The sequence below is a fragment of the Rattus norvegicus genome, chromosome 2 (assembly GCF_036323735.1).
Source record: "Rattus norvegicus strain BN/NHsdMcwi chromosome 2, GRCr8, whole genome shotgun sequence".
Lineage (NCBI taxonomy): Eukaryota > Metazoa > Chordata > Mammalia > Rodentia > Muridae > Rattus > Rattus norvegicus.
The window spans coordinates 171,610,093-171,637,538 of record NC_086020.1 but is presented as its reverse complement, the minus strand read 5'-3'; the positions used below and the strand labels follow the sequence as shown (position 1 = coordinate 171,637,538).

At 45.0% G+C, this 27,446-nt stretch overlaps 1 protein-coding gene across 10 annotated transcripts in view; it reads left to right on the top strand.

The window, feature by feature from the left end:
* Positions 1-27,446, top strand: part of Tmem131l (transmembrane 131 like) — a 134,102-nt gene that overhangs the window by 52,236 nt on the left and 54,420 nt on the right. For all 10 annotated transcript variants that reach the window (XR_005501038.2, XM_063282520.1, XM_006232547.4 and 7 more), the window contains 4 exons: positions 14,203-14,271; positions 20,437-20,560; positions 21,224-21,340; positions 22,058-22,168. Coding sequence is in view for 9 of the 10 variants with exons in the window: in XM_063282520.1 (XP_063138590.1) it covers positions 14,203-14,271; positions 20,437-20,560; positions 21,224-21,340; positions 22,058-22,168 (421 nt within the window). In the remaining variant the exon portion in view is untranslated. The remainder of the gene's footprint in view (positions 1-14,202; positions 14,272-20,436; positions 20,561-21,223; positions 21,341-22,057; positions 22,169-27,446) is intronic.

Here is a 27,446-nt window from a genome sequence, read left to right as displayed (position 1 = left end):
ATACCAGATAAGTGCTTTTCTACAGAGCTGGGTTACAATCTCAGTCTTGATACTTTGAAAACGCTGAATAAGAAATACCAGTTACCTGCTGTGGATTTTTTTATTTTTTAAAAAAAATCTGTGCACATTTTCATTATTTTGTAACATAAGGTTGAAATTGGGAAATATTTTTCATGCTGCTTTGTTTTTGACATGTTAGGATGAGACCATTTCATACTGGATAATGAAAGAAATATTTCGAGGCTTGAACTGTGATTTTATAAGCCCGTGGCAGCAGTCGGAACAGTTTTCTTTTATTTAGCTAGCATTGCTTGCTTACTGACAGACTGTTCTGAATGCTGAGGGCCAGCAAAATAGACCCACATCCCTGTCTGTGTCCATCTTTGCATCACTGACCCGCATGGATGCTGGAGGAACAGCAGGGACTGGAAAATCAAAGATGGAGAAAGAGAAGAGTGTGGAGAAAGAGAAGAGTGGGGGTATATCCTCACTCTTATCTTTCTCCACAGAATCTTTTCAAAGATTTAAAGGAGGGAAGAAATTTGCTAAGAGATTATCTGAGAGAAGGATGCTTGGGAAAGGGACAGCAGCAGCAAAAGCCATAGGGCTGGACTGGACCTTCTGTAGATCACACACACACACGCACACACACACACACACACACGCACACACACGCACACACACTGTGTATCTGTTATATAGAGTGAGCAGACTGTGGACTAAGGAGATGAGGAGATTGAGCAGGGTAGGGACCCTGGGGTACTGTGGCGTGGACTTTATTTATATAAGGCCCTGAAAGCAGGAGTCATCTTGAAGATGCAGAATAGAGCACTGGCCATCTCTGAGGTAGGTTTAAAGACTATCTTCCGAGTCGACCATGTTCCTTAGGAAAGCAGCAGCCAGTCAGTACAAGGGACCAAGGTTCCTGAGAGGGTCTGTGCTGAGTGGTGGCATGGCCTGGTGAGGTTCTGCCTAGGGTTTGAGAGCAGATACGGGTTCTAGTGAATTGGATGCAGAGTTTGAGACAGAGAGAGGGTCAGGGGTGACGACAGTCTGATTTGGTGCTTGAATAGCATGGTCTTGGTCCATTATGGGATGAGTAGGTTGGGATGCTAACTTGGGGAGAGCCTGGATGTTGGGAGTGATGTCAAAGCCTGAACACTGCTTAGTCTGTGAGAGCTCTGAGGTGATACAGTGGAGAGGACTGGGCCTAGGACACAGGCACACAGGGAAGGGACAGACGAGAGCCAGAGAAGAGTATGCTGGAGTGAGGGCAAGAGGTAGGTCCTGTGTAATAAAGTGGCGGAGCTGCGTGCTCTGAAGGAGCAGCAGTGTTGGTTAGGGGATCTGAAAGTGGGAATGTACTGCTTGAGTCCACACAAAGGAATCCTCACAGGCTTAGGAAGTGAATACCCTTCAGTTGTCCTCAGTTTTCAAAAACATGCCATTCTGAATATTTTTAAAGTTCTGCACACAGAAGCACTTCACAGGAAGTTTTTAGGAGATCTGAGGACAGGGAAATACCACTAATGCTCCACTCATTCCAGCATGGCTGAGACTGTTCGTCTACTGCCCTCTCGTTTTCCCTCCACATTTTTTTTTTTTTAAATTGTAATCAAGTTGTGCACAAGGGATTTTTGCTTCTTCACAATAGCTTCTCCCCCTCCCCACTGTTCGTTGCTGTTGTAGTCTACCTTGATGGAGAGCTCTACTTGGGAATTGATGGCTGAGCATGGCGGGGACCAAATCACATCCTGCTGGCTGCTCCTTTCCTCCAGCTGCCTGGTTGCCTTTGTGAATTTGCACAGGATGCCTGCTGCCCTTTGTCTAGGGATGGAGAGTGCTGGAGGGAGAGGGGAAGTGGTTAGAGGATGGGGTGGGCTGAAAAGGAGACCCTGGAGAAGGAAGGGGGCTGACCTGTGATGGGAGGGAAGCAGACCTAGAAGGGGCCTGAGCAAATAGGCCTTGGCTCCTAGACCCGGGGCCTGGCAGGGCCATTCTTTCTTTTACTACCTCTTCAGCAATTACACTTCAGCCCTCAAGGGTTTGAAAGAAAAATTACAATTTAAAAGGAAGACTCTGGGTGCATGATTTGCATATGAGTGGCATCTGTATAATTAAGAACAATTAAATTCACTGGCTGAATTGAAAGGGAGGCCCCAGCTACTTTTGCTGGGTCCCTGTGGAGTGCAGCCTGTGGCTGACAGTTCCCTGGAATTCAGTAGACAGAATATTGCCATCTTCCCTGACTCTGCTTGTAATAAATGGAATTCTGGTACAGACTGTAACTCTCCCTGACCTGTCCATCTCTTATTCTCCTTTCTGTCCTCCCTTTCTTCCAGGGAGGGGCCTACACTCCACCTGAACACTGGCAGAGCTCGTAACAGGCATATTATTGTATTCAATCCTTCTTTGAGTCATACTTTACAAATAGAGGATACCTTAGGTCTGGTCACAAGACCTATAGTCAGTTCTGCACATATTTCTAATTAGCCCCATGGTCCCTGCCTAGAACCCACTGATATTGATGGCCCTGGGAATTTAGTGCTTTCTTTTCCCACTGTGGTGTGTCCTGTGGACACCTTCCACCCAGTATTATTACTAAGGAAGCAAGACAGTTCTGGTTTTACTAAACTTTGTAGGGTCCCTGTGTGGATCAGCTCAAGGAGAAGTCGTGCAACTGCCTCCTGTTGCTGCCCTAGGTAAAGGAGGTACTGTGTGCCAATAAGCACAGGTTATGCCAGTCTTTGAGAAGTAGATTCATCAGGGCTCTTACTGATGAGGCTATCTTAGTTGCTTTTAAACAAGGCAACTTATAGAAGATAGACTTTATTGGGGAGTTAGTTACAGTTTTAGAGGATGAGTCTATGGCTGTCACACCAAGGAGTCTGACAGTAAGCAGACAGACATGGCATGGAGCAGTGCCTGCTTACATGTGCTTCACAAGCAGAGGGCGGGGCAGGGGGGGCATACACACTAACTGGGCCTACCTCAAACACCACCCCAAATGACACACCTCCCGCAACAAGGCCATACTTTCTAATCATTCTCACTATCTGATAACCAAACATTCAAATAAATGAGTCTGCGGGGGCCAGTCACATTCAAACCACCACAAGGCTTCCTTTGAGGACTTTGTTTCTGGAAAGCCAGATGGGGACATCACTCATGTGTTCCTTTCTCCGCCTCTCTGTTTCTGGTGTAACATGCCAATCAGGAGTAGCACTCTATCTTTGATTCCTAAAGAGTCTCAGAGGTCCTCGAGCCTCTGTGCGGCTGGTAATGAGGCAGAACACTGATTCTCAACCAGCCATATGCAGACATTTGTCATTGACATCAGCACTTGGCTATAGCTGTTAACGACCACAGCTATAGTCAGTAGGCTTTTCCCAGTGAAAGGCAGTAGGAAGCATCTTTTTCTTTTTAGACATTTGGTTTATTGACAGGTTTCGGTTGTGTTTGTGCTACTGTTACCAGAAAGCTCAGAGCCTAGACGCCATGAAAATCTGGCCTGGCCACATCTCCCTGGTGGCAGGCAGTTGCTGTGGCATTTGCATAGGACTAGTGCCTCTGATTAGTGGCCGATGGCAGCTTCTGTCATTAGGAAAAATCGAAACGTGGCCTTAATTGCAATGAAATGTTTTAGTCATGTCTCCCTTTAGAGGTGCAGAGTACTGTGGTCTCTGTCCTTTGATGTGATGTCATTGCAGAGTTGGAAGAGGACATACATAGGGAAGAAGCCACAGCATTCCTTGAAGCTTCTAGGCGTCCAGCCTGTTTACTAGAACTTGGATTCACAGGAGCCTTGGATATATACCCAGCTAAGACCCCATTATGAGACATAAGGAGGGCCTGGGTGGTGTTAGAGGCCCAGAGAATGATCTATCACAGATCCTGGCTTAGAACAGAACGGTCACCATTGTATGGTCACAAGAACATTGCTTTGATACAACACATTTCTGAATTAACCCCCTGTGCCCACTGTCTTGTATTAAGGAATACTTCTCTTCTGGGCATGTTCCAGACCTATACTGTATTCTGTGTGTGTGTGTGTGTGTGTGTGTGTGTGTGTGTGTTTGTTTATTTATTTATTTATTTTGGAGCTGGGGACCGAACCCAGGGCCTTGCATTTGCTAGGCAAGTGCTCTACCACTGAGCTAAATCCCCAACCCCTCTTTTGTGTTTTATATGAGTGAAAATTGCCTTTAAGCCATTCTAATAGGATTATTGCAAGGACTTTGGTGATAACTTCTGTTTTGTGGCCAAGTGTGTAATAGGTGTTCAGTGCACAGCTCCAAAGAGCTGTTCAGAGACTTCTGCTACATTCCTATTTCTTCATCATTTATTTATTTGTTGATTCTGAGATTCAGTCACGGGGCCCATGTCCTTAAGCCACATGCAAAGCCATACCCCTACATTACTTTTTAAAACATTACTTTCAGAAGGTAGTATATTTTCTTCTACAGAAGGGAGTTGAATTTTTTGAATAGCACCATATTGTGCAAATATTTACAGAATAAAAATAGGCCCCAGCAGAGTTAGACATCGAGACACATGCTTGGATTATGCGAGATTCTCATAATTGCTATAAAGCCATGAGGCTGTTTCATTCACTCACTGTGACCAAACAGACTGTGAGGTCTACTCTTCAAAAAGCAGTTAAAAAGTGTAGAAAAGTTCACTAGATTCCTCTGGCAATTTTACTAACATTGTGTATATTTGTCTAAACATTATTTTGATAATTTTTTTGTGTTGGGTAAGAGCCTAAAGCAGGTAGGTAGAAGTGAATGCCAAGAGCTTGTTATTCCTGTATTATTATAAAAATAAGTCCATCTATCAGATTGATTCAGGAGCTTTTAGATAGTCTTTTAAAGAGGCAGGCTCACAGTTAGCCTTTGATCACTGCGATAAATACCCACAATAATCAACCTGTAGGAGAGAAGGTTTATTACTTTTAAACTTGTGCAGTTTTAAACTTACTGTTTTGAAGGTTTCATTCAGCACAGGGTGGTGACAGAGCTACAGAATCCTCTCCACCTCTGGCCATTCTTCCTGTGATAGGGTGAGGAAAGGGGGAAGAAGGCTCTAGAGAAAGGAAAAGGAGGAGCTGGGGGGCCCCATATCTCCTTCTGGGCCATGCCTTCAGTGTCTTTGCCCCTTTTAAAGTCCTGCCAGTTCCCAGTAGAGCCACAGGCTGCAGAGTATACCTTTAATACAGGGGCTTTGTAGGCCTCAGCCAAACCGTAGCACTCACCTTCAAGCACCTTTGAATACTTGAACATCTAAGGACACTTTGGGAACTGATTATGGCCACTCTCATTCCATAGATGCATTGCTTGTCGCTACTCATGGAAGAAAAAGCCTATTCTTTGTCTCTCCACTTTTGTTTGCTGTGTGGTTGCTGCATTCTCCTTTGCTGTGTAAGATTACTGCTGCAGACGCTAATACTAAATTAGGTTCTGTGCGACCTTGCTGTCCCAAAACTGGAAGAAAAGACAAAATGGATTTTGTATTTTGCACATTATGAAATCATATTCAAATTATTTTAACACGATATATGATTTACCTCTAGAGTCTAGGAAGGATGTCCGTCTTTAAACCACACAGGGGTCGTACCTGAGCTGAGGAGAGCAGGGAGTTGGAGCAGGGCCCAGGGAGACGTGCACATAATTGCTGCCCTGTTGTTTGGCAGGCTTTATAGTTCATGTGGCTACTGGAATTCTGTACAGCATGCAGAATGTGCTGTGACTAATGTGTGAGCGCGAGGGCATATTTTGAAGTTTGTTGAATTGGAAATACAGTGCTTTTTGAAAATACGTCCTGATGGTGGGAATGGAAAACAAGAGACTTATGTGGTGTGAAAGAATGAAATCCCTAGAGACCCCTCAGAACCACTTGCTTGTGGGATTAAGGAAGGCTACAGGAGTGGGGTAGCCCAGATGGCTTCCCCGAGGGCACATAGACAAGCCACTCGACAGGGTGACAATCGCACATACCAAGTTACTGCTCTTTTGGGTTCCACCTGGAGGTTCTGGCAAGTGTCCATGCAAGAGCTGGTTCTGGTGCAGATGGATATCCAGCCAGGAGCTTCACAGAAGAGTCTAGGCTACAGATCACACAGGCTTGGGTAGTGAGTCAGCTAAACAACAGCATCATCAACAACAAAATAGCGCTGGCTCGGTTAAGCAAGCAGGGAGAGTATTGAAAAGAGTTCTCTAGAAGACTTGAGGGTAGGCCTGGGAAGCATAAGCTGGAGCAGAGCTGGCAGCTAGATGCCAGGAGAACTGCCCAGACATTGTTGCCTTGCCATTGACACGCTGCACTTCTGCTTCTGTGGTTGCCTTTTGCGCCTTCCTTCCTCCCTCCTTGTTGCTTCAGTGCCTGATGCCCTGCCTCAGGTAAGTCAGTCTGGTCATCTCGGTCACGTGACAGTATTCTAGCTGCAAGGGGAGCTAGTAAAACTGGTCTGAGGCCAGTTCTGAGTTCATAAGCTGTAGAGTAAAAAAAACAATCTATAAATGTTGTCACAAAGGTACTAAATAACAAATGTTTTTGCTGTGAATCAACAGTCTTAAGAGATGGTAGGTAGAACAACTGGGTGGACAGGAACCCTTTTCCAAAGGAAGTATAGTAAAAAAAAATATTAAAAATCCCATCCTAGTGCTTCTTCCCTGCCACTGACTATTTCTGTTCCCGAATGAAAGACACCACAGCCCTCATATTTTAAATAGACCTAGCACAGTAGCGGGGCAGCTGCCTGCCCTCCATGCTGTTAGAGACCACTCCATAAACCCACTTTTTCCTCTGTCCATCTGGGTGGCCATGGTCTCCTGTCTCTTAGCCCATGGTGGCCCTCCTTTTCCCTCCTCTTCTTCCAAGGCAGCTCCTCTCTTCTCTCCTTGTGGTTCTCTCTCTTCAAGCCTGCAAAACCTCAACCCCACTTCTGTCTTTTCCACCCTGCTATTGGCATCTCTAATCCAACACCCCCCAACACACACACACACACACACACACACACACACACACACACACACACACCCACCCCTGGGGCCCAGGGGCTACATGCAGACTCCAGGTCTTCCCCACACGTAGCATTACAGTAGACAGTAAAAGACACCACTCAACAAGGAAGAGTCATTCAGTCTTGTGCAGAGATGCACAGAGAGAGGACAGCTTGAGGGGATAGACTGCAGCTGTTATGGAAGGACAGAATACACAGCAGTGTCCTAGAAACCCAGGAAGGACTGCTCCAGAGATGGCAGCCAGCAGAGAGATTAAGATAGCTCAGCCCTTGACTCCACAGCTTGGGGATCATTGATGCCCTTACAGAAGAGCGAGAGCACCAAATGATCACGAGGGGGGTGCGAGCCATGGAGCCAGGGATTTCCAGTGTGCATTCACATCCCATTCTCTACCCTAGAGGAGGAGGGCTTTGGCAAGTGTTTGAAGCCCTTCAGTCATTTCCTCATGTATGAAATTGGAATGTGTGCTAGTCAACTTCCGGTTACTGTAGAAAAATACATGAGGTAATTAACACTTAAATACGTTTCCGTTGGCTAGGGATTGTAGTGGGTCCTGCCAGTGTCCAGGTGGGATCATTGCGTGTGTTTCTGGAAGAGGTGATGGATTTTGGTTGTGGGAAACATACATAGAACAAATTGTGTTCTTTATGGTTATGACCCACAGATGACTGCCTTCAAGGATATAGTCTCAGTGACTAAAAACCTACTAAGCTTTTAAGTTTCCACCACCTCTCAGACGTGTCGTTCTGTGGATGAAAACTTTAACACATGGGCATTTGGCATTTGGGAACTTGATGATCCTAACTGTAACCGATAACAAACTTCCATACAGCTTTCTTACGTTACATGTAATAAAGTTCTGGTTAGCATCCTGCACCTCAGAAAGGCTAAGTGCATGGTGGCTGTCGTTTGCTAGCATGTAGACTATGAGAGGGAAGAGGTTTAGAGAAACAAGGTCAGAGGGCTTAAGTGACTAGGGCATAGGTCTCTTCATATGTATGTGTAGGAGAGAGAAAGGTGTGTGTGTGTGTGTGTGTGTGTGTGTGTGTGTTTGTGTGTTTGTGTGTGTGAAAGAGAGAGGGGGAGGGGGAGGAAGGGAGAGGGAGAGAAGAAAAGAAGAGGGGAGGGGAGGGGTAATGTTGAAAATCCAGGATCCATCCAGAGAGAGTACCTGGCTAGTGGGTTAGACTTTGAAAGAGGAATTCTCCCTGTGGGAGTTACAGATGTGAGGATTTTTATCAGCAATTTTGGAGACACTTTAGTGGAGGACATTTGTCACAGCCTTAGGAAGGCCTGGCCATCAATCATTGGGGCCACCTCCAAACCCAACCTTTTTTTTTTTTAAATCACCGAGCATGAATCCCACAGACCCAGGTTTCGTTCTCAGAGCCTTTTATTCTTTATTCTGTCTCTGTGTGTTAATGCTTTGACCTTAAAACCTGAAGATTTCTACAGTAAAAGAAACCAAGAAACCGTGTTCTGCCAAAAGACCTTTATCCCCACTGTAAGATTTTGATGTGGAGGGAAACCCCCAGTAATTTCAAGCAACATAGTTAAGCTGTGTCATTCTGGGTAACAGAATCTAGCCTGGGACATTGTCCTCTCAGGAAAGCGTTGCTCCCCTCTGATACTCGGGCTTTGTGAGATGAGTATGGGTCGTTTCTCTTGCTGTCCTGCTTCTTTGCTTTTATTTATTGGCCAAAGTCATTGTCTTGATTTTTTTTTTTTTTAATTTTATGCTCTCTAGGTGTTTGCAAAGTTTTTATTAAAAGACAGCCCCTTGGTAGGGTGTTGATGGAAACAGACTATTGAGGAATATGGAGGACAGTCAAGTGCCATCTGACCTTTCCTTCCGTGGATGGTCACTGTTGTGTCCCACAGTCAGTTGTATGGAAGGAGCAGGGTAGGCCATCTTCAGAAGCAGTACTTCCATATCAAGGGAGTGGCCAAATAGGAGAAAAACTCCATGGCTTTATCTCCTGGAGCATGGGTGAGCGCCCCCCGGTGGCCCAACATAACCTCTCCTCTGAGCCACAGGCTCTGCTGTCACCGGCTTCCCTCCCACTCACTTTTCTCAGTTTTTACATCTTTGTTGACAGTCAGTGCTTCTGAATGTGGCTTCTGTCTAGTGTCCAACTGTGTGTGGTACCTGTTCATCAAGGTCCATGTCATACAGCCCCATTTTTTGAAACCTTCGCTGGAGCTGGGACTCAGAATACCAGCCTGGCATACATGGGGCACAATTTTAGCATGGCTTTTGCTGTTTCTTCATTTTGTTTTTTGTTTTTGTTTTTGTTTTGTTTTGTTTTTCCAGAAAGGTGTTCATTTTCAGTAGGAGAGCCTCATAGTTTGCCTGTTAGCATAAGCTCACACCCTGGGTTATGACCTGAGGAGGCCTGTTTCTTAGGATGAGCATCTGCCCAGTGTTACCAAGGCTGGGGCCACACTCACTGGCCTCGCTCTTCACTCTGGCAAGGAGGACCCTTGTCTTTGACCAGCTAAGCTACCTGAACAACCAGACAACTGGTTCCAGTTAACTCATTTCCATGTCTAGGTTGCTGGCCTGTTGTTTTAAAAGGGTAGGTGTGATGGCAGCACCTAGGCTGACTTTTTCTTGGAGTAAGGAATCCAGGTATCCACACAGTTCTGTGAATGTCAGCGGCATCCAGCACATTCTGAAGAATAGGGAACTGAGCCCTGCGCTGTGGGCTCCTATCTCAGCTGTATCTGACTCAAGCTGGCTCATTTCTTTCTCATCAAATGTCTTTCCCTTCGACTAGCCACCTTTCCAAACTTATTTTTAATTTAATTTTGTTTTATTTGGCTTTATTTTATATGTATAGAGAAAAATGTGGCTGAAGTTTAGCAAAAAGAGAAAGACAAGAATTTGAATCATTTAAACAGAGATAGACCTTTTTCAAAAGTATGGGGTGCTTTGCTTTGGGGCATTTAAACAGCAATAGACGTTAAAAAATGTGGGGTAGCTTGTTTTGGGTTATTTAGGCTGAAATAGACCTTCAAAAGTGGGATGATTTAATTTCAGTTATTTAATCAGAGATAGACCTTTAAGTACTGTGGGATGCCTTGATTTGGGTCATTTAAGCAGAGATAGACCTTTAAAAAAGTGTGGGATGGCTTGATCATTTGGGGTCATTTAGAATGAGATAGACCTTAAATTACCGAGGGATGCTTTGCAGCTATGTCTGACTGCTAGAAAGATTTCCTGCAGAAGGTGGGCATCTTTAAAATAAGGACTTAACGTAAGCACTGAGGTGGTAGATCAGAGGGAAAGCATGCTGTTAGCCTGCACACAGTTCTGGCTTCATTCTCAGCCCCCACAGTTCAGTGAGGACTCAGTGTGAGAAGCAGGGGTACATAGGTAAGAGCTCATGTCCCTCAGGCTTTACCGCCCATGTTTCCCATCGGTACCCCTGTCCAGAAGTGCAGAGCAGCTCCTGTATTGTCCCTTGTAATGAAAAGTGTATCTTACAGACACAGGGTAAGAATTTCAAACACATAGCATAAATACATAGTTGAGCTGCATTTGTTTACTTTGTGCCTATAGGACTCTTGTAGAGTAAAAGAGGCCAGGTGAGGGTTGGCATTCACCATAATGGGTTGTGTTATTAAGGGTGAAAGTTGCAAAGATAATGCTGGCCTATGAAACAGTGGGGTTGAGAAGGTGGCTCATTGTTCGTTTACCATAGCCTCTCAGGGTTATTTCTTTAAAGGGGTTAGTTTGGAAATGACTTTGGCATTTCACAGTGTTAACTTTTCAGCGCTGATAATCTGAGGATAAATTGTGATGTCCATATGTAACTAAATTTTGGCTGCTAGCTACTTACCCACTGTTGGAAAGCCATCTACCTTTTCTCCTTAACTTTCAGGCCACAATAATGAACACTGAGTTCCCTGTGACTCTGAGACGTGTGGCACCATCCCTAAGAGCTCTCAGGAATCACTTCTGCAGTAGACACCAGCCAGAGTCCTTTAGTTCAGTTCTGACACTGTCTCTGGTCAGATCCTGCAGTCCCAAGCCTCCTTCCTACTCGAGGTGCCCAGCCACAAGTCTGGTTGTTTCACCCACATTTCTGACGCACAGGCTACAGGCAAGGTTCGCACAACTCTCTAGGTTTTGATATATTGGATAGAGCAGCTCACAGAAGCCAGGGAAACATTTGCTCAGTTTTATTACAAAGGGTGTAACAGAGGACCCTCATGAATCAAGGCATGAGGGGAGGCAGGCAGGAAGGGGTGTATGTCGAGGCCACTCCCCACCACCCATGGTCCTTCCATGTTTTCAGCTGTGGGGTCCATGGAGACTTGGGTGCATAGGCACAGGTGCTGAGAGGCTGGGTAAGGAATCCAGTAAGGCCACTTAGAGACACTTCCCATCTCCACAGCTTTCTCCACGCTGCCCGCAGGACACTCAGGGTGAGGAAGGCCTTTTGACCTAAATAAGGACAGGTCAGAGAATGTCTTAAAATGGAAAGGTTGGGAAGGGTTGGTTTCTAAGATTGATTGTGAAGAAGTTAAATTGTAGTTTGTGGGGCTTGCCTTGGGGAGGGAGCTGTACTGTGGTTAATTCTCAGCCCTTGTGTGTGAGTGAGTGAGTGAGTGAGTGAGTGAGTGAGTGAGTGAGTGAGGGAGTGAGAGAGAGAGAGAGAGAGAGAGAGAGAGAGAGAGAGAGAGAGAGAGTGTGTGTGTGTGTGTGTGTAGACGCTCCGGATCTAAATGCCTCTTTCGGCATTTCCCTCTCAGACCTGTTTTCTAACAGGTGACTAAAATCTACTAACAAGGAAAAAGAATCTTTTCCACAATTTCAGGGGGGGTGAAAAGCACTGATAGGATTGTGTTTTTCTGTTTAAAGTTTAAAGAAATTTGGGATATTTCTGCTATATTACTTTAAATTGATCCCCAGATGCCTATTTTTTGTTGAGCACATGAAGTTTCTGATTGTGGGATTTCAAAATCTGGTCTGTGGGAGATAGTCCAGGTCTGTGCATATCACTGTGTAGGGATCTCCCGGTTTAGAGACCAGCATGGGCACTGAGCCCTAGGGGCCTCTCCATTTGTCTCCTTCCTTTTATACTAGATGAATGTCATCCTCTTTGTAACTCGATCCTATGGTTATTACATAAACCATGTGCAGGCATGAAGCAAAGGCCGTGTCCTCTCACTTTATCTCCACAACAACTGTGCTAAGCACTGCTGTCCCTGCATATTTTTTTAGACAATAAGACAGGCACTAACCCAAGCTACTGACCGTCTCAGACCAGGGACGCAGTGGCCGTGTGTGTGGAAGCAGCTTGTCAGACCTCCGCCACTCGGGTGTCATCCAACAGGCTAGGCCTAGTTGCTTCTGTGATAGTGTTCTCCCTTCCAGCAGCCACAAGTCTGAGGTAGAGATTTGCCTCTTTGTGCTTTGTGACCTTATAAGTTGAGAAAATCCTCCTGGCTTCGTCTTCCCACTTAGACCCAATGTCCAACTCGCAGCTCTGGCACTGGGCAGGAGGAGCTGCTCTTGGCTGCTGTTGTGCATCGTTCATTCAGTGCGTTTTTGTGGCCTCTAGCTGTTCTCTTGGAATGCTAAGCCCTGACCAGCTTTGTGTAGAGTGGGTGTCCATAGAGCACTTCTGAGGTGGTCACTTCTGTTCTGGAGGCAGCTAATGGTCTTATTTACAAGCAAATCAAAGCATTAGTGCTGGGCTCTGGGGTCTGAAGGAGTCCAGTCTCTGTTTTATGGAAAAGTTGACAAGAGACCAAAGTGTCACTTTGATTATTAACACAGCCGGTGTTGGTGATAGGCTGGAGACTCAGATAGCTCTGACCAGACATTTTTTGGAGGAAGGGAGTTGGAAAAGATTGCAGCTGGAATTGTGAGTGAGGACTGTGGGATGGGGCTGGTTCTCCTGCCCCTCCATAGACTGTGCTGACAGGAAAAATCAAACCTCTGAGAAAGATCTTCTAAAGGTCATATAACTTTCTAGCTGGCAGACACTTAAAGTCCAGATGACAAAAGCGGGACCAGCTTCCTGAGGGCTTTAAGGGGAAGGGAAAAATAGTAAGCTTTTGTTATGGAGAGCTATTCTGAGTCTCTAAATAAAGCATGCTCACTTAAGGAACTTCTCTTGGTAAACATCTTTGTGCTGTGTAACTTTCAGACTGCCGTACCTCTGTCTGTCTATCTAATTAATCCATCTAAATGTTTTTATATCTTGTTATTGCTTTACTATATTTTTTCATTTACATGTGATTTGTTTATCTACTGAATTGATTGATCTATGACCATTGACCTTTAAAAAAAGTTTATTTGGTTTTACGTGGATTAGTGTTTTACTTGTTTGTATGCATTCATGTGTAGCGTGTGTGTGCCTGGTACCTTGAGAAGTCAGAAGGGCAGTCACAGTCCTTGGCTCTGGAGCTACAGATGGTGGTTAGTCACTGTGTAGGTGCTGGGAACTGAACCTGCCTGGGCTCTGCTAGAGCAGCAAGCGCCCCTAACTTCCGATCTGTCTCTGCAGCCCTGTGACTGAGAAAGGGAAGTGAGATCATAGTGAGCACCCACAGGGGCTGAGAATGTGACTTGCCGTGTGAGTTTATGTGATTATTATTTGTATTGGTAAACCCAGAACTCAGGAGCTGAGACAAGAGAGCTCCGTGACTTTGAGACCAGCCTGAGCTACATAGTGAGTGCCTAGCCTGGGCTACAGAGTGAGCCTTCATCTCAAAAACAAAACTATATGAATAAAATTCAGACCTAGTTGGAAATTATGCCTACCTTTAACAACCTGTGACACACTGGCCTTTCCCTATTAACCATTGGCCTAAAACATTTAGGGGCGAGAGTTTCCTCAAACCTGCTTTACGTTTATGTTTTTCTTTGTTTGGGGTGTGTGAAGATAGGGCTGTTACCTGATTTTCATAAGGAAAGAAGCCTGCTAGTCATTAAGTGGGGCTCTATTTGGGTCGTTATCATGGTGGCAAGATCTGTCCATTTGATAAATGTATATTAACTGTAAGCTAGATGCTTGAAAATTCTTAGAATTCTAGTTCAAATTTATCGATAAGGGAGTAAAATTATATAGCATGAATTTAGTCATTGTCCTGAGTATATGATTGCAAAGTCCAAATTAAAAACTAAGCAATTAATGTCTTTTTTTTTTCTTTTTTCTTTTAGCTTCTCAGATAAACTGTTTATTGGGAAAGGCTTACATTTTCAGCCATCAGTTCTAGATTTTGGAATACAGTAAGTATATTTTTTATTATAACTAAATCCATCGTGTTTGTATTTATCTTCAGCATGTCTTTTTAAAGTTTCTATTTTTAATTATACATACATGTGTTAGGAGTTGTAGTCATGTGCACATGACTGCGGATGCTGACAGAGGCCAGAAGAGGGCATTAGGTCCCCTGGGTCCTCTGCTGGAGTTATTGGCAGTTGTGTCCTCTGCAAGAGCAGCATAACCTGAAAACCACGGAGCCCTCTTCCCAGTCCCTGTCCTCAGTATATCTTTTACACAGTGCTATATACATGGTGTTATGTTTTAAACATATAATAATGTGAAAGGATATCAATCCAGGCTTGTTAGAGGAGTATTTTCATGAAAGGGAGAGTCTAAATGTTGTTTTAATCCCCTTCAGTTTTTGTTGTTTGTTTTGCATTGTTGTGGTTTGAAGTTGGGACCTCGTCCATGCCAGGCGTATGCTTCACTAGTGAGTTGTACCATCGGCCCCCACCCAGTTATTTCATGATGTGCCTTGTATTATTTGATAACAGCTAAACTTCAGTATGAAGTCAGTGCTAAATCTTTGGGTTTTTTGGAACAAGTTTGATTATTTTATAGTAGAAAAATTGAATCCTGATGGTTTCTGAATTCTTTTAGGCCAGATGCAGCTGTTTGCCTTGTCTGCTGTACCTTCAGGCTGGAAGTTGTAGGCTATTGATAGTGCCTGGGCTAGTTGTGGACCTTTAGGTAGAGAAGATGAGACACACTCAAGGAGCATCACAGTGCTGAGAACCATGGGAGGAGGAGACGCAGGCTTTGGGATCGCACGAGGAAGAGGCGTGGGCTGGAGAGGAGGCAGCTTCGGGCTCTTGTCTGGGATACAGTTAAAATTTAAAGACTAGTAGCAAGCACTGAAAGGCACATCTTCAGTCAGATTCCTCAGAGCTCTGCTTGGGCTCACAGGGTTGTTCAAGTGAAACTGGGTGCAGTGCCCTGGGGATGAGGGAACTCGAGAGCCAGTGGGGTCTGCTGTGCTCTGAGCATTCAGCTGCTGTTCTTGTCCTTTTCTGACATTGTCATTGTCTGTATTTCTGAAGGTTAGAAGGACAGGGAAGGAAATGAACTGTCATGCTGAGCTTTATAAAGGACGTTTTTCTAAAGGGAAGAAGAGATAAAATCGTTAAGGTAGTTGGCTAACTTCACAAGTTCCTAGGTGTCTGAATAACTACTGAACTATCTAATCGCTAGCAAGGTCGTGCACTGTAGTCCTAGCTGGCAGAGTCACAGAGTTCTCTGTCTCCTGGGTACTGGGACTAACGGCTTCTACTGCCGTGCTCAGAGCATTTTTTATTGAATTGCTTTAAAAAAATAGATTAAGAAATTTGTTAAAAGTTAAGTTAAGGGTTGGGGATTTAGCTCAGTGGTAGAGCGCTTGCCTAGCAAGCTCAAGGCCCTGGGTTTGGTCCTTAGCTCCGGGAAAAAAAAAATTAAGTTATATGATTTATAATCTCACTGACTTCAAATCTGAGAGAATAGCTTGCACAAAGCTTTTTCTCTTAAGAAAAGTGTGTGTGTGTGTGTGTGTGTGTGTGTGTGTGTGTGTGTGTGTGTGTGTGTGCTCGTGCATGTGTACCTGCACGCACCCCTGCAGTCTCTATTTTAGAGACTGTCTTAGATTGGTAGTTATAATGAAATGGATCATGGTGAATATAGCGAGAGTAGGACGAACAATCCAGTACATAGTATCCTGGCTGTCATTTCCTCTTCCAGAACATAAAATCCCATAGTTTAGGAGCTAGAACGAGGGCTCAGGGGTCAGGAGCACTTGCCACTTGTTCACAGGATGAGGGCAGCACTCACATGACAACTGTCTACACTGCTAGCTGCAGGGAATCAGTCTCTCTTCTGGCCAGGCACCAGCCAAGCAGGCAGCGCCCACATACATACAGGCAAACACTCATATGCAGAAAACTAAAGGATATTCAACAGCTCCACAATCAGTGAGTGTGCACGCACATGTGCTACATATGCATTAATTACCAGTTCTGTTATCTAAAAACGTATTGGTTACAGCAATGGCTTTGGTTTGAAAGGGTTACTGATTTTTAGACTTCAAATGCCTTCAGACAATTCCATTATGTAATACTTTGTAGTTTTTCAGTATGTTAAGGTGTTTTATGTCATTTGAGTTGGGTCACTTTGTCATTTTGTTTTCTTTGAGACAGGGTCTCACTGAGTGGCCCTGGCTGGCCTCAGGCTGTGGCAAATCTCTTAGCTCTGCCTCTGTAATGCTGGGATTGCAGACATGCTGTAGCCGAGCCTTCACTGAGTTTCTGATGAGCTCTGCAAGGACGACTTAGCCATCATCTGCGCATGTATAGCCCCTCTCTACACGTCTTTGTGCTTGAGTACAGGACACAGAGGTTTATGCACCTGTTGCTGAGAAGCAGTGCGGTTTGCCCAGGGTCACCTCACAGGGTGGGGAGTGGGGGAAGCTGTCACTCAGTCACTCACCGTGCTAGAATTTCATTAAGGCACGTTTAAGGCACCACTGATGCTCCCCCACCCGCCCTGGCTCCTGGAACAGAACAGACAGCAGCCATCCTGCTCCTGCTTCCTCCCTTGCCTGGCCAGCGTTTGCCCTCACTGTGGTGGTGTCAGCCTCAGGCCGACAGCAGGCTTTCTCCTAGCTTCAGTTTCTGTGCTGCAGAAGCAGGATCCTGTTGCTGCTTCATCTTCCTTCTGCTCCTGAGAGCTCCCAAGGGTTAAAGTTCTGTTGGTTCCAAGGCTGGAAGTGCTAATCATTCATAAATTTTCATCATTCTTTTGTCATATTAAATTAATAGATTATCTTCCAGTTGTCACTACTGAAGGAAATTCATACCCTTTTAACACATGTAAAAATAGAATATTGAAAAGTAGAATAAAAATAGCCAGTGGCAAGGAGGCTTCTGTGTGTGCTGGGATTCTGGTGGCTGCAGACACCCTGCTGTGGAGGGTGCTGCCATCTCTCCTTAGTGCATGGCTCTGTGTTCTTGGAAACCAGAGCACTTGTGAATAGCATGTGTCTTAGTTAGGGTTTTACTGCTGTGAACAGACACCATGACCAAGGCAACTCTTAGAAGGACAACGTTTAATTGGGCCTGGCTTACAGGTTTAGAGGTTCAGTCCATCATCATCAAGGCAGGAGCATGGCAGCATCTAGGCAGGCATGGTGCAGGAGGAGCTGAGAGTTCTACCTCTTGTTCTGAAGGCAAACAGGAGAAGACCACTGGCTTCCAGGCAGTTAGGACGAGGATAATAAAGCCCATGCCCACAGTGACACACCTATTCCAACAAGGCCACACTTCCTAATAGAGCCACTCCCTGGGCCAAGCCTATCCAAACTACCACAGTATATAAAGTATTAGGGGACAAGTTTAAATAGCTCGGTTAACTGGTTGGTACCTTTCACTTAAGGCTACTGAAGTGTGTATTCATTTATGGCAAGAAAGGTAGACATGAGCCCAGTTCTCTGGCTGGGTTTATTAGGTGACCCTTATGTTTATAGTATGGGTTGTTGTCGTTGGTGTTGGTTGTTTTTGTTTTGGTTTTTCAAGACAGGGCTTCTCTGGGCAACCCTGGCTGTCCTGGAACTCACTCTGTAGACCACACTGGCCTCAAATTTAGGGATCCACCTGACCACTGCCTCTCAAGTGCTAGGATCAAAAGCGTGCACCACCATGTCTGGCAGTAAATGATTTCATTTTAATTGGAATATTTAATTATTTTAAGTTATTTAATTAGTTAGGTTTGTAGTGGTAGTTTAGCATTTAAGAGTGTTTGCTGCTTTTCCAGGGGACTCAAGTTCAGTTCCAGCACACATGGGGGCATCTCACTACCACCTGACTCCCGCTCTAAGAGATGAGATCTGACATCCTGCTCTGAACTGTGTGTGTCCTCCCCTACTACATATAAGTGTGGCATACACTCACTCAGATGCATACCCATACACATAAATGAAACAAGTGAATTTTAGACACAAAAGAACCAAGGTTTTACTTTTTTTTGAAGATTTATTTATTTAATGTATATGAGTGTACTGTAGCTGTCTTCAGACACACCAAAAGAGGGCATGGAACCTTATTACAGATGGTTGTGAGCCACCCTGTGGGTGCTGGGAAATTGAACTCAGGGCCTCTGGAAGAACAGTCAGCACTCTTAACCATTGAGCCATCTCTCCAGCCCAAGGACCAAGGTTTTAATCACACAGATGTGTTTTATTTATAAGTGGACATTCTAGAATATTTATGATTTAAAGTACATATCAGATATATTAAAATCTTTCATTAAGATAAGTGCTTAGAAAAGTCACCATGAGAGGTGGGACAGAATCTCATACATTGAGTGGCAGTTTCACGGTGTTCTGTATGGGAGAAACAACACATTTATCATTCTTAGTCAAGTGAGCTTTTCCCTGTGTGAGACAGAGTAACCCAGGCTGGCACTGGACTTGCCACTGTGTAGGGAGTTCTGTTCTCAATTTCACCATCCTGCTAGAATAAACAGCACAATGGAACAAAATTCTAAGAAATACGAGCATAACACATGAGGATTTTGCTGAAATTGGAATGTAGGTTTATTTGGGGCCGTGGTATGAGGAAGAATGACAGCAGAGCGGTTCTTGCAGGCTCCACTGCAGCCTGATAAAGCAGGTGAAGTCAGTGTGGGATGGTAGGAGCCGGAAGAAAGTGACCATTGCAGATGGGTGGGCTGGGGGCCTCTCCTGTGCTCCACAGTCCTCTTGCTAGACTGCCAGCCAAATCTTCAGTGTGGTGGCCTCGCCGTAGATCATTACTGGGAGATTGGCGAGAGGTTTTCAAATATTGTGTAACGCCTTTTGACTGTACAGGTTTTTGTTTTGCTTTTGAAACAGGTTTTCCCTCTGGCCTAAAGCTTGCTCTCCCACAGTACTGAGCTCCATGAAAATCCCCTGTCCTTCCCTTTCTCCCTCTTAAACTATCACAAAAATGTATTTACCAAAAAGTACAGTATGAAAGTGTGCTTGCCCCGATTTTGAGAGTAAATTAAAATAGGCCATCGAGGAAGGGATGGGGATTTCCTTGCTGACCAATGGCCAGCTTGTTCCAAGGCTCCCAACACCAGGGTTTGGTTTCTTCATTTCGTTGTTTTGCCTGTAGCTGCCATCCCTATCTAGATGGGATGTCTAGATGATAAAGGGAATCTTCCCTTTATCACTAGATAGGTCATGTGATAAAGGGAAAATTTCCCCTCAGCACTCCTTGGCTATGTCTGCCCCCATTTAATTTCACTGACAATCTTTCCTTCAGGGTAGGAGGGTGGGCCTTGCTTGTGATGTTTCCTTGGTCGGCTCCACGAAGCTTTAAATGGTGAATACAATTTCTTACCTAAACGTATCTTGATTTGAATAGGAAACCCTAGATGTGTTAGTGCATGCCAGAGTATGTTTGGTTTAATAAACAAAAAAGTGAAAGCATTTAATAATGCAGATACGCTGAATTCTTACAACACAGAAGTAAAGGGGGTGCTAGTATAAGTTGTCTAGTGTCTTATAAAAATAAAGGGTTTTTGTTTACTTTTAAATCTATTATGTATTTAATGTTTTATTTCCAACAAGATTTGGTAATTGTTGTGTTCTGAGAACATTTTCGCTGCAGAGGGGAGCTATGTAGCAACTAATGCCAGACCTACTAAGGTCCCAGTGACAAACCAATGTTTGATTTCACCAAAATGGGACTTTGCGTTCATTGGGGTTAATTACTATGGATGAGAGGTTACTGAAAAGAGCCTGGGTAACCTCAAGGCAGCTGCACTGAGAAGTCTTTAGCTCTGCAAACTGTGCCTCCTCCTTTCAGATCTCCACAGCCTATATACCCAAGCCCCTCCTTCTGGGAGGGAATGCCAACTGTCAACACACCCAGTGGTGATCATTTGCAACCAGACACAGCTTTTGGCCCTGAGGATGAGCTGTCACCCTGTTCTTCTTTTAATTTTATAATGAACATTATAGCTCTCTGGGGTTAAAAGTATGTATAGGCTAGAGATACAGCTCAGAGGTGTGCATGGCCCTGCGTTCAGTCCGTAGCATAAATGATGGTGTGTAAGTGCATGTATGAGAGATGCTGATAATCACAAGTACCTTGTCTTTCCACTTCCCCATCCAGGTTCCTGGGATATCCTGCAGCGAAGCTTCTCTATGCGTACAACCCCAGCAGGGATAGCGAGGTTGTGGTGAACTCAGTGTTTACAGCTGCTAGACATTTTCATGTGCCACCTGTCCACTGCAGGGTGAGTGGTGATGAGTGACTTCCTGCTCAGATCCCGCTTTCCGGCCCAGGGTTCCATTTGGTAGCTTTTTGTTTGCTCTATGTGTATTTTCACATCCATTTTCTTTCATAATTTTGGTAGCTCTGCAGCAGAACTGCAGTCTTTTAGTTTTTCAGTCACTTTGAACTTCCTTAATTATTTAATTCTTTTGAGTGCCATGTTGCTCGATGCTGCACCTTTCACCAACTACTGAGAACAAAGAAATGTTAACAGAGAAGCCTGCATTTGGTCTGCGGTTGGATTGGTTTATGCAGATAAATGCTGTCCCTGGCTTTTAATATTGTGTCAACATATTTAATAGTAAATCTGCCCATCTGCACCCCACCCTCTGTACTCACAGAGACAGGACTGTGAGAGTCAGACAGGGGAGCACGTGGGCGAAGAGGAGAGCAGAAAGGGAGGCACCCGACTCCATTCTGGAGGGAGGGAACTAACTGGGCAGTTATTTGCCGAGAGTTGGCAGCTGCTCTTGGAGTGACAGCAATGGTCAGCTTGCAGAGGCTCAGGCTTCAGGATGCTGATAAAGGATGCAGGACGTGAGCAAGGAGCTGTCCGCAGAAGTAGTCACAAGGAAAGGACGTCTGAATACTCATCCAGACGGCTAACCAGCTGCTGTCCTTTCAGGTGATTCCAGCAATGGGGAAAACATCCTTCAGAATTATTTTCTTACCTACCGAAGAAGGAAGCTTCGAAAGCTCGTTATTTATTAATACCTCCTCTCATGGAGTCTTTTCTTATCATGTAAGTAACTTCATTTTGCCATGTAATTTGGCTGTTGAGTTAAGGATGACTGTTTTAAGGACTCTCGGAGAGATCCTCCAAGAGTCCCTACCTTTCATGTCCTACAGCGAACCTAAGTCTATTACTTCCATGCTTCTGCTTGGTGGGCCACACCTTAGTGGGTCTTCACCTTCCCTGCAGCCTGATAGCCCTGGGTCTTTGAAGTGTGTTAGAATGAAGCAAAAACTATGTACCATCCAGTTTTCTAGAACTAAACTCAGCAGGGCTCCTCCCCCTCAGACAGGTGAGAGGTGTGCTCCACGGGCTCCTCCTACATTTTTGCCTGCCTCCTCTTGCAGGAGTGCTTATGTCAGGAGACACTGCTGAGTGTGGCCATCATTCCTGGGCTGCCCCCCATTCACATCACTACTGAAGTCAAGATACTGGGAAGGGCACGTGAAGTATCATTTTCCTGGTAGTCACAGAACAGGGGTCTTAACCTAAGTGTGCTGCCTGGGACATCCTGAAGATGTGGCCCAGCACATTCAAGCATCAGAATCGGTTTTTTGTGCTTAATTCTCATCAGATTACATTAAACACCTTGGCTGCACATCAGAAGAAAAGAGTTTTGCATTATGAGGGACAGTTAGGCGATTTTGTAATGGAGACGGATGTGTTGGTCAGCAGGACCAGGCATGCTGACACTGACGGACTCGTGCTTCTCTTGCTTTCCTGCAGGTATCTGGAGTGGGCACTCGCAGAGCCTCTACAGAAGGGTCTGCGGAGCAGCTGCCGAACGCACACCTTCTGCTCCCGCAGGTCCAAAGCATTCAGCTTTCCCAGACGCAGGTCATTAAAACAGCCACTTTGAACTAACTTAGAGTATGGACAGCCCGGTCTGCATGGTCCATTCGGGTTTTACGCTATTTTGAAAGGCGTTGAGATATGGAAATAATAGATGTATTTAAAGCACCGATGAAACCCGTCCGTCCGTCCTTCCTTCCTTCCTTCCTTCCTTCCTTCCTTCCTTCCTTCCTTCCTCCCTCCCTCCCTCCCTCCCTCCCTCCCTTCCTTCCTTCCTTCCTTCCTTCCTTCCTTTTGTGTGCGCGCGTGCACATATCCGAATCCACAGCCTCTTTCATACTAGGCAAGTGCTTTCCGCTGAGGTGTGGCCAGCCCTCCACACTTCCGAACAGCCAGTGCTGCTTGCTATTCCACAGTTGTCCGTGACTCCACTGCTGCCCACTGAAGTGGGTTTGTTTCTGTATTTTAGCTCTCGGGCTGTGTGCTCATGATTCTGCTTTTCTTTTTGCACAACCATTTCCTTGAGTATAACTCCATGATGAGGCTGAGGTCGCAGACAGACCATGAGCTGCTTACCATGTATTCCTGACTGGCCTAGAACTTGCTGTGTAGACCACGCTGGCTTCAAACGCAGAGATTTGCCTGCCTCTGCCTCCTGAGTTCTGGGACACACCCTGCCGAAGGGACATTCTTTTATGTTTAGTAATTCTATACAATTAAAATTCTATTCATGGACATTTCATTATCAGCTTACAAAACTGCTCACTACTTTGGTACGTAGCTCTTTTTGTCCCACCTTGAGCCCAACATCACCTGCTTAAGACCTGTAGGTGCATTCTTTCAGGTGTTGAGACGCACTTCGTCCTCAGTACAGTCCTTACCCCGTGTGGTCTTGCACGGTGAGGAGTGAATCCAGGGCCTTGTGTGTGAAAGGCATGTACTGTGCCTGAGGTGCAGACCCCAGCCTGGCTGCTGGCTCTTCGGTCACATTGCACACCACTTCCCCTCTCACCGTATTATGCTAGCCTCCTCTGATTGCTCCTGGGTGCCATTTTCCTTCACCACTGTCCTTTGCACCTGCACGTTCCCCAGCCTCTCCTCCTCTCTTCTCTAGTTGGCCCTTACTTCTCCCTCTTTAGGTTCAGCGGTTTTCTGACTGGCCTTCCCAGCCTGACTTGGGATCTTTGTTGAATGTAGTGGAACTATTTTCCTTCCCTTTAGAGCACACGTGTCATGAGTGGATAAGAGGGCTTGCTATGCAAGCATGAGGGCCTGATTTCAAAACCTCAGTACCCACATAGAGAGCCGGGCAGATCTCTGTGCTTGTAACCATGGTAACAGGAGGTCATTGGGACTTGCTGTCCACCACCTAGCTTTCAGGTTCTCTGAGAGAGATCCCTGTCTCGGGGATGCAGGATATCTGGCATCCACCCTGTGTACATGGTGTACACATCCTTACATAGACATGTTCTCGAGCGTATACACACACACACACACACACACACACACACACACACACACACACACACACACACCATAATGCAATCACTTGGAGCTTTGCTCCATGCTTCATGATTGAGTTCTGATTGAGATTGATTGAGATTTCCAGGAGGCTCCTTTCACCTCACCAGGTAGCCATGGCTGAGATTTGAGTTGTCAGTAGGCTCTGTGACTGTCCTCAATGGTCGGGTTTCTGCTCCCTGCCCTAGGCTGACCTGGCTGATAGTGACTTGACTTTTTCTTGATTTTGCTACAGGTTGAACATCCCTTATCTAAAAATAGGAAATACAAAACATGAAAATATCCCACACTGTTTGAGTGTGTTCATGACATTCCCAGTGGGAAATCTCACAACCTCACATACTTATTTACACAGAACACAGACACACCCCCAAAATTCTGTATATGAACTGTGTTATATAATGTGTATATGAAGCACAAATTTCATATTTAAACCTAGATTCCTTCCCTGATACATCTCATTATGTATAGAAAAATATCCCAGAACTGCAAAAGAGCCCAGACCTAAAATGTTTCTGGCCTTGCACATTTGGAAATGGGGATTTGAACCTGTGCTTCCCTGTCTGCCATTTTTGCTTTCGTGTATTGTAGCTTAGTAAGTCTTACTAATGCATAAGCGGCACTGTAACAACCTACCCATGAAAGGCAGTTTACTGTGTTTGGTCACAGAGTTGGGGACTGCCATTACAGTCTGATCTTGGTACCCATCCTTGCTTCAGGCTGAAGCAAGCTGTTTGTGAGGTGGTAGACTCTCTTCTTTTGATAGTATCCTTTGAAGGACAAAAGATACAGACTTTGATGAAATCCAGTTTATCCATTTTCCTCCTTGGTTAGTTATAGTTTTAGCATCTCATTTAAAGGTTCTCCAAGATTATGAAAATTTACTCTTATGCTTTAAGGCTTTTGCAGTTTATCTTTGTTCCTGCCCAATTTGACTTCAGTGTTGTGAGTGGTGTGAGGAGGACTTCCATGCTCATTCTTTTACATGATGCTCTCAGATGCACATCCCACCTGCTGAAAGGCAGCGCTCCCACACCATGTGATCCTCATGAAAGGCAGCGCTCCCACACCATGTGATCCTCATGAAAGGCAGCGCTCCCACACCATGTGATCCTCATGAAAGGCAGCGCTCCCACACCATGTGATCCTCATGAAAGGCAGTGCTCCCACACCATGTGATCCTCATGAAAGGCAGCGCTCCCACACCATGTGATCCTCATGAAAGGCAGTGCTCCCATACTGAGTGGTCCTCATGTCCCTTGTCATCAGTTCTCCTCTCTGGGCTGTGGGTTTCTTCTTTGCTTTTGTCTGTACAGGGATTTGTGGCTTTATTTAAGTCAGGCCCTGTTGGGTGTAGCTCTCTCCAAAGTCAGTCAGTCTGTCCATCAGTCAATAGATAGTTGTTGAGTGTTCCAGTTAATACGTGGGCTGTGAACAAAGTGCAGTGCCCCTATTCTTTTTGCTGAGTACACTTTGAAGTTTCTTGACAGAGCTGGTCCTTTGTCAAAAAAACAACACTGACGTCCTGTGCAGACATCTGAAGGTGTGTTCTGCAAGGCACATGTTTCACAGTCTCTTTATTTCATTCCATGGTTAGGAAAAAAAGTCTTAAAATGTTTTCCGGGGCTTATTGTGTACCTAAAAGTAAAATCCTACAAAATTTAAACCTAAAAAGTAATTATGGAATTCCTAAAGCATATCCCTACTGTACTATTTCTGCACGTCAGCTGTTTGCCTGTGTGCACTTGTGCGCCTTGTGTTTGTAGGGCTGCGGTTGCCAGCTCTCCTTACAGAAGGAAAGTCTTTATTCTCAACACTGTCCTGGGAGTTACTTCTGCTAATGTTGCTCACCTGGGTGGAGGGTTGTGCGTAGGACATCAAATTCCTCCACAGGGTTCTAGGTCTTGCTCAAGGCAGAACTGTGGATTTTTCTTGGTATCAGGCTAGAATATGTGTCATGCACAGGTAGAGAGTGAGATGTCTAAACAGAAATAAATGCATCATCAATTTTTAAAAAATTTTTGTTTCCACTGGAAGGGGAGTAACTTCATTTTAAGGAGAAGGGTGAAGTTAAGAAGAGGAATAAAATTATTTTACATGTAAATTAGACTAATGTGATAGAGATTCATAGAAATTTGGGGTGGGGTGTGTCTCTATGGTAACGTGATGTTGTGTATAGGGAAGTGCAAGCTCCTTAGCTTTGTTACAGCACAAGGCTGTCCCTATTTAGAGACCAGTGGCCTCTCCTTCCTTGGCTCTCCTGACTCTTTCTTTTGAGCTAATCATCCTTCCCAGAACACACCATCCCTTCTACCAGCCCCTCTTCGTGGGGTTTATCCTGGCTAAGTGTGCTGGTTCCATATTCCAAGACCCAGTTCAAATGTAAGCTCTTCTCAAAGTTTCCCTGGTTCCCAGTCTGCCCTGTGCTGCTCTCTGTGACACTGGGTCCAAACCCCGTGGTAATTTTGTCCCCTCTGCTCTTCCATGGGGCTCACTTAGACAGGGCCCAGTTGCCACCATTTCTAGAATGTCTATGTTAACTCCCTGTGTAGTACATTGAAGGCACAGAGTTTTAAATAGAGAGGTGAGTCAATGGGAATTTGAGCTGAGATCCACAAATAGCACCTAACCGTCCCTCCCTCCACTTGGAGGAGCTTCACCTTTTCACCACCGAGACTGACCTTCAGCAGACTTACCGCCATAGCAGGTGGCACTATTCTTATTTTAGAAATTGTTGAAAGGACTCAGAGTTCAAATTACTTGGTTGGAGGTCAAGATTAGAGCTAGGATTGCAAATGACAACTGGGTTGCTTTTGTTTTTTCCTCAAATGTAGTAGTAAATGTCATAATGATTTTCTTCTGTAATATTCATGATACAGGAAAGAAAAATGCCAATAAATCTTTTTGCAGCATTTTATTATGGCAACAAAATAGACAGAGTTTAATGCTCAGTGGAAAAAGGATTTGACCAGTTGAACTGTCAGCTTAGCAGTATATTACAGCTCTTTCCAGACTGTGCTTTGGAGGTCTGCGTGGAAATGTTTGACAAGCATGTAAGCCCGTGGTGCAGCTCTGTGGTGGTAGAGCATGTAAATACTATGTTAGCTCACACGAAGGCAACACTAAGTTTATGTTTGGTTTCTGTTGAGGTGATAAACACCATACACCACAGTTAAAAGCAACTTGGGGAGAAAGTTGTTTGGTTTCTTTGCTTTTATCCTGAGTCCACTGAAGGGACCTAAGCAGGAACTGATTGGTTCAAAGGCCATGGAGAGGTGCCACTTCCTGGTTTATTTCCTCCAGGACCCCCAGCCCAGAAGTGCCACTGCTCCAGTGAGCTGAGCCCTCCCACATCAGCTGTTAACCAAACACATGCTGGCAGTCTTGCGTGAGGCAGTCTGATGGAGGCATTTCCTCCTTTGACATTTCCTTTTCCCAGATGACACTTGCTGGCTTGTGTCACGTGGACAAAAATGGAGAGCGAACTAGCCCAGTTTGTTGTAATTCATAATGATTAAAATATGGTTACGTTATTACCTTTCCCTTTCTTTCAGCCCCTTTCATGATCCCTTTTCCAAATTTATGGCGGCCTTTTCTCTTATTTATGGTTATATATATGTAAATATGCACATAGCTGTACACATACAACCTGCTGAGCCTGTTTAGTGTCGCCTGTGTGTCTGTTTTCAGAGCTGCCCAGCTGTCATTGGGTAACCAGTTAGGGGGCTCATCCCTGGGGAAGACCGGGTCTCCCTCCTTCAGCAGTACTAATTGCCCATGGCTCTTTGTCTAAGGGTTGAAC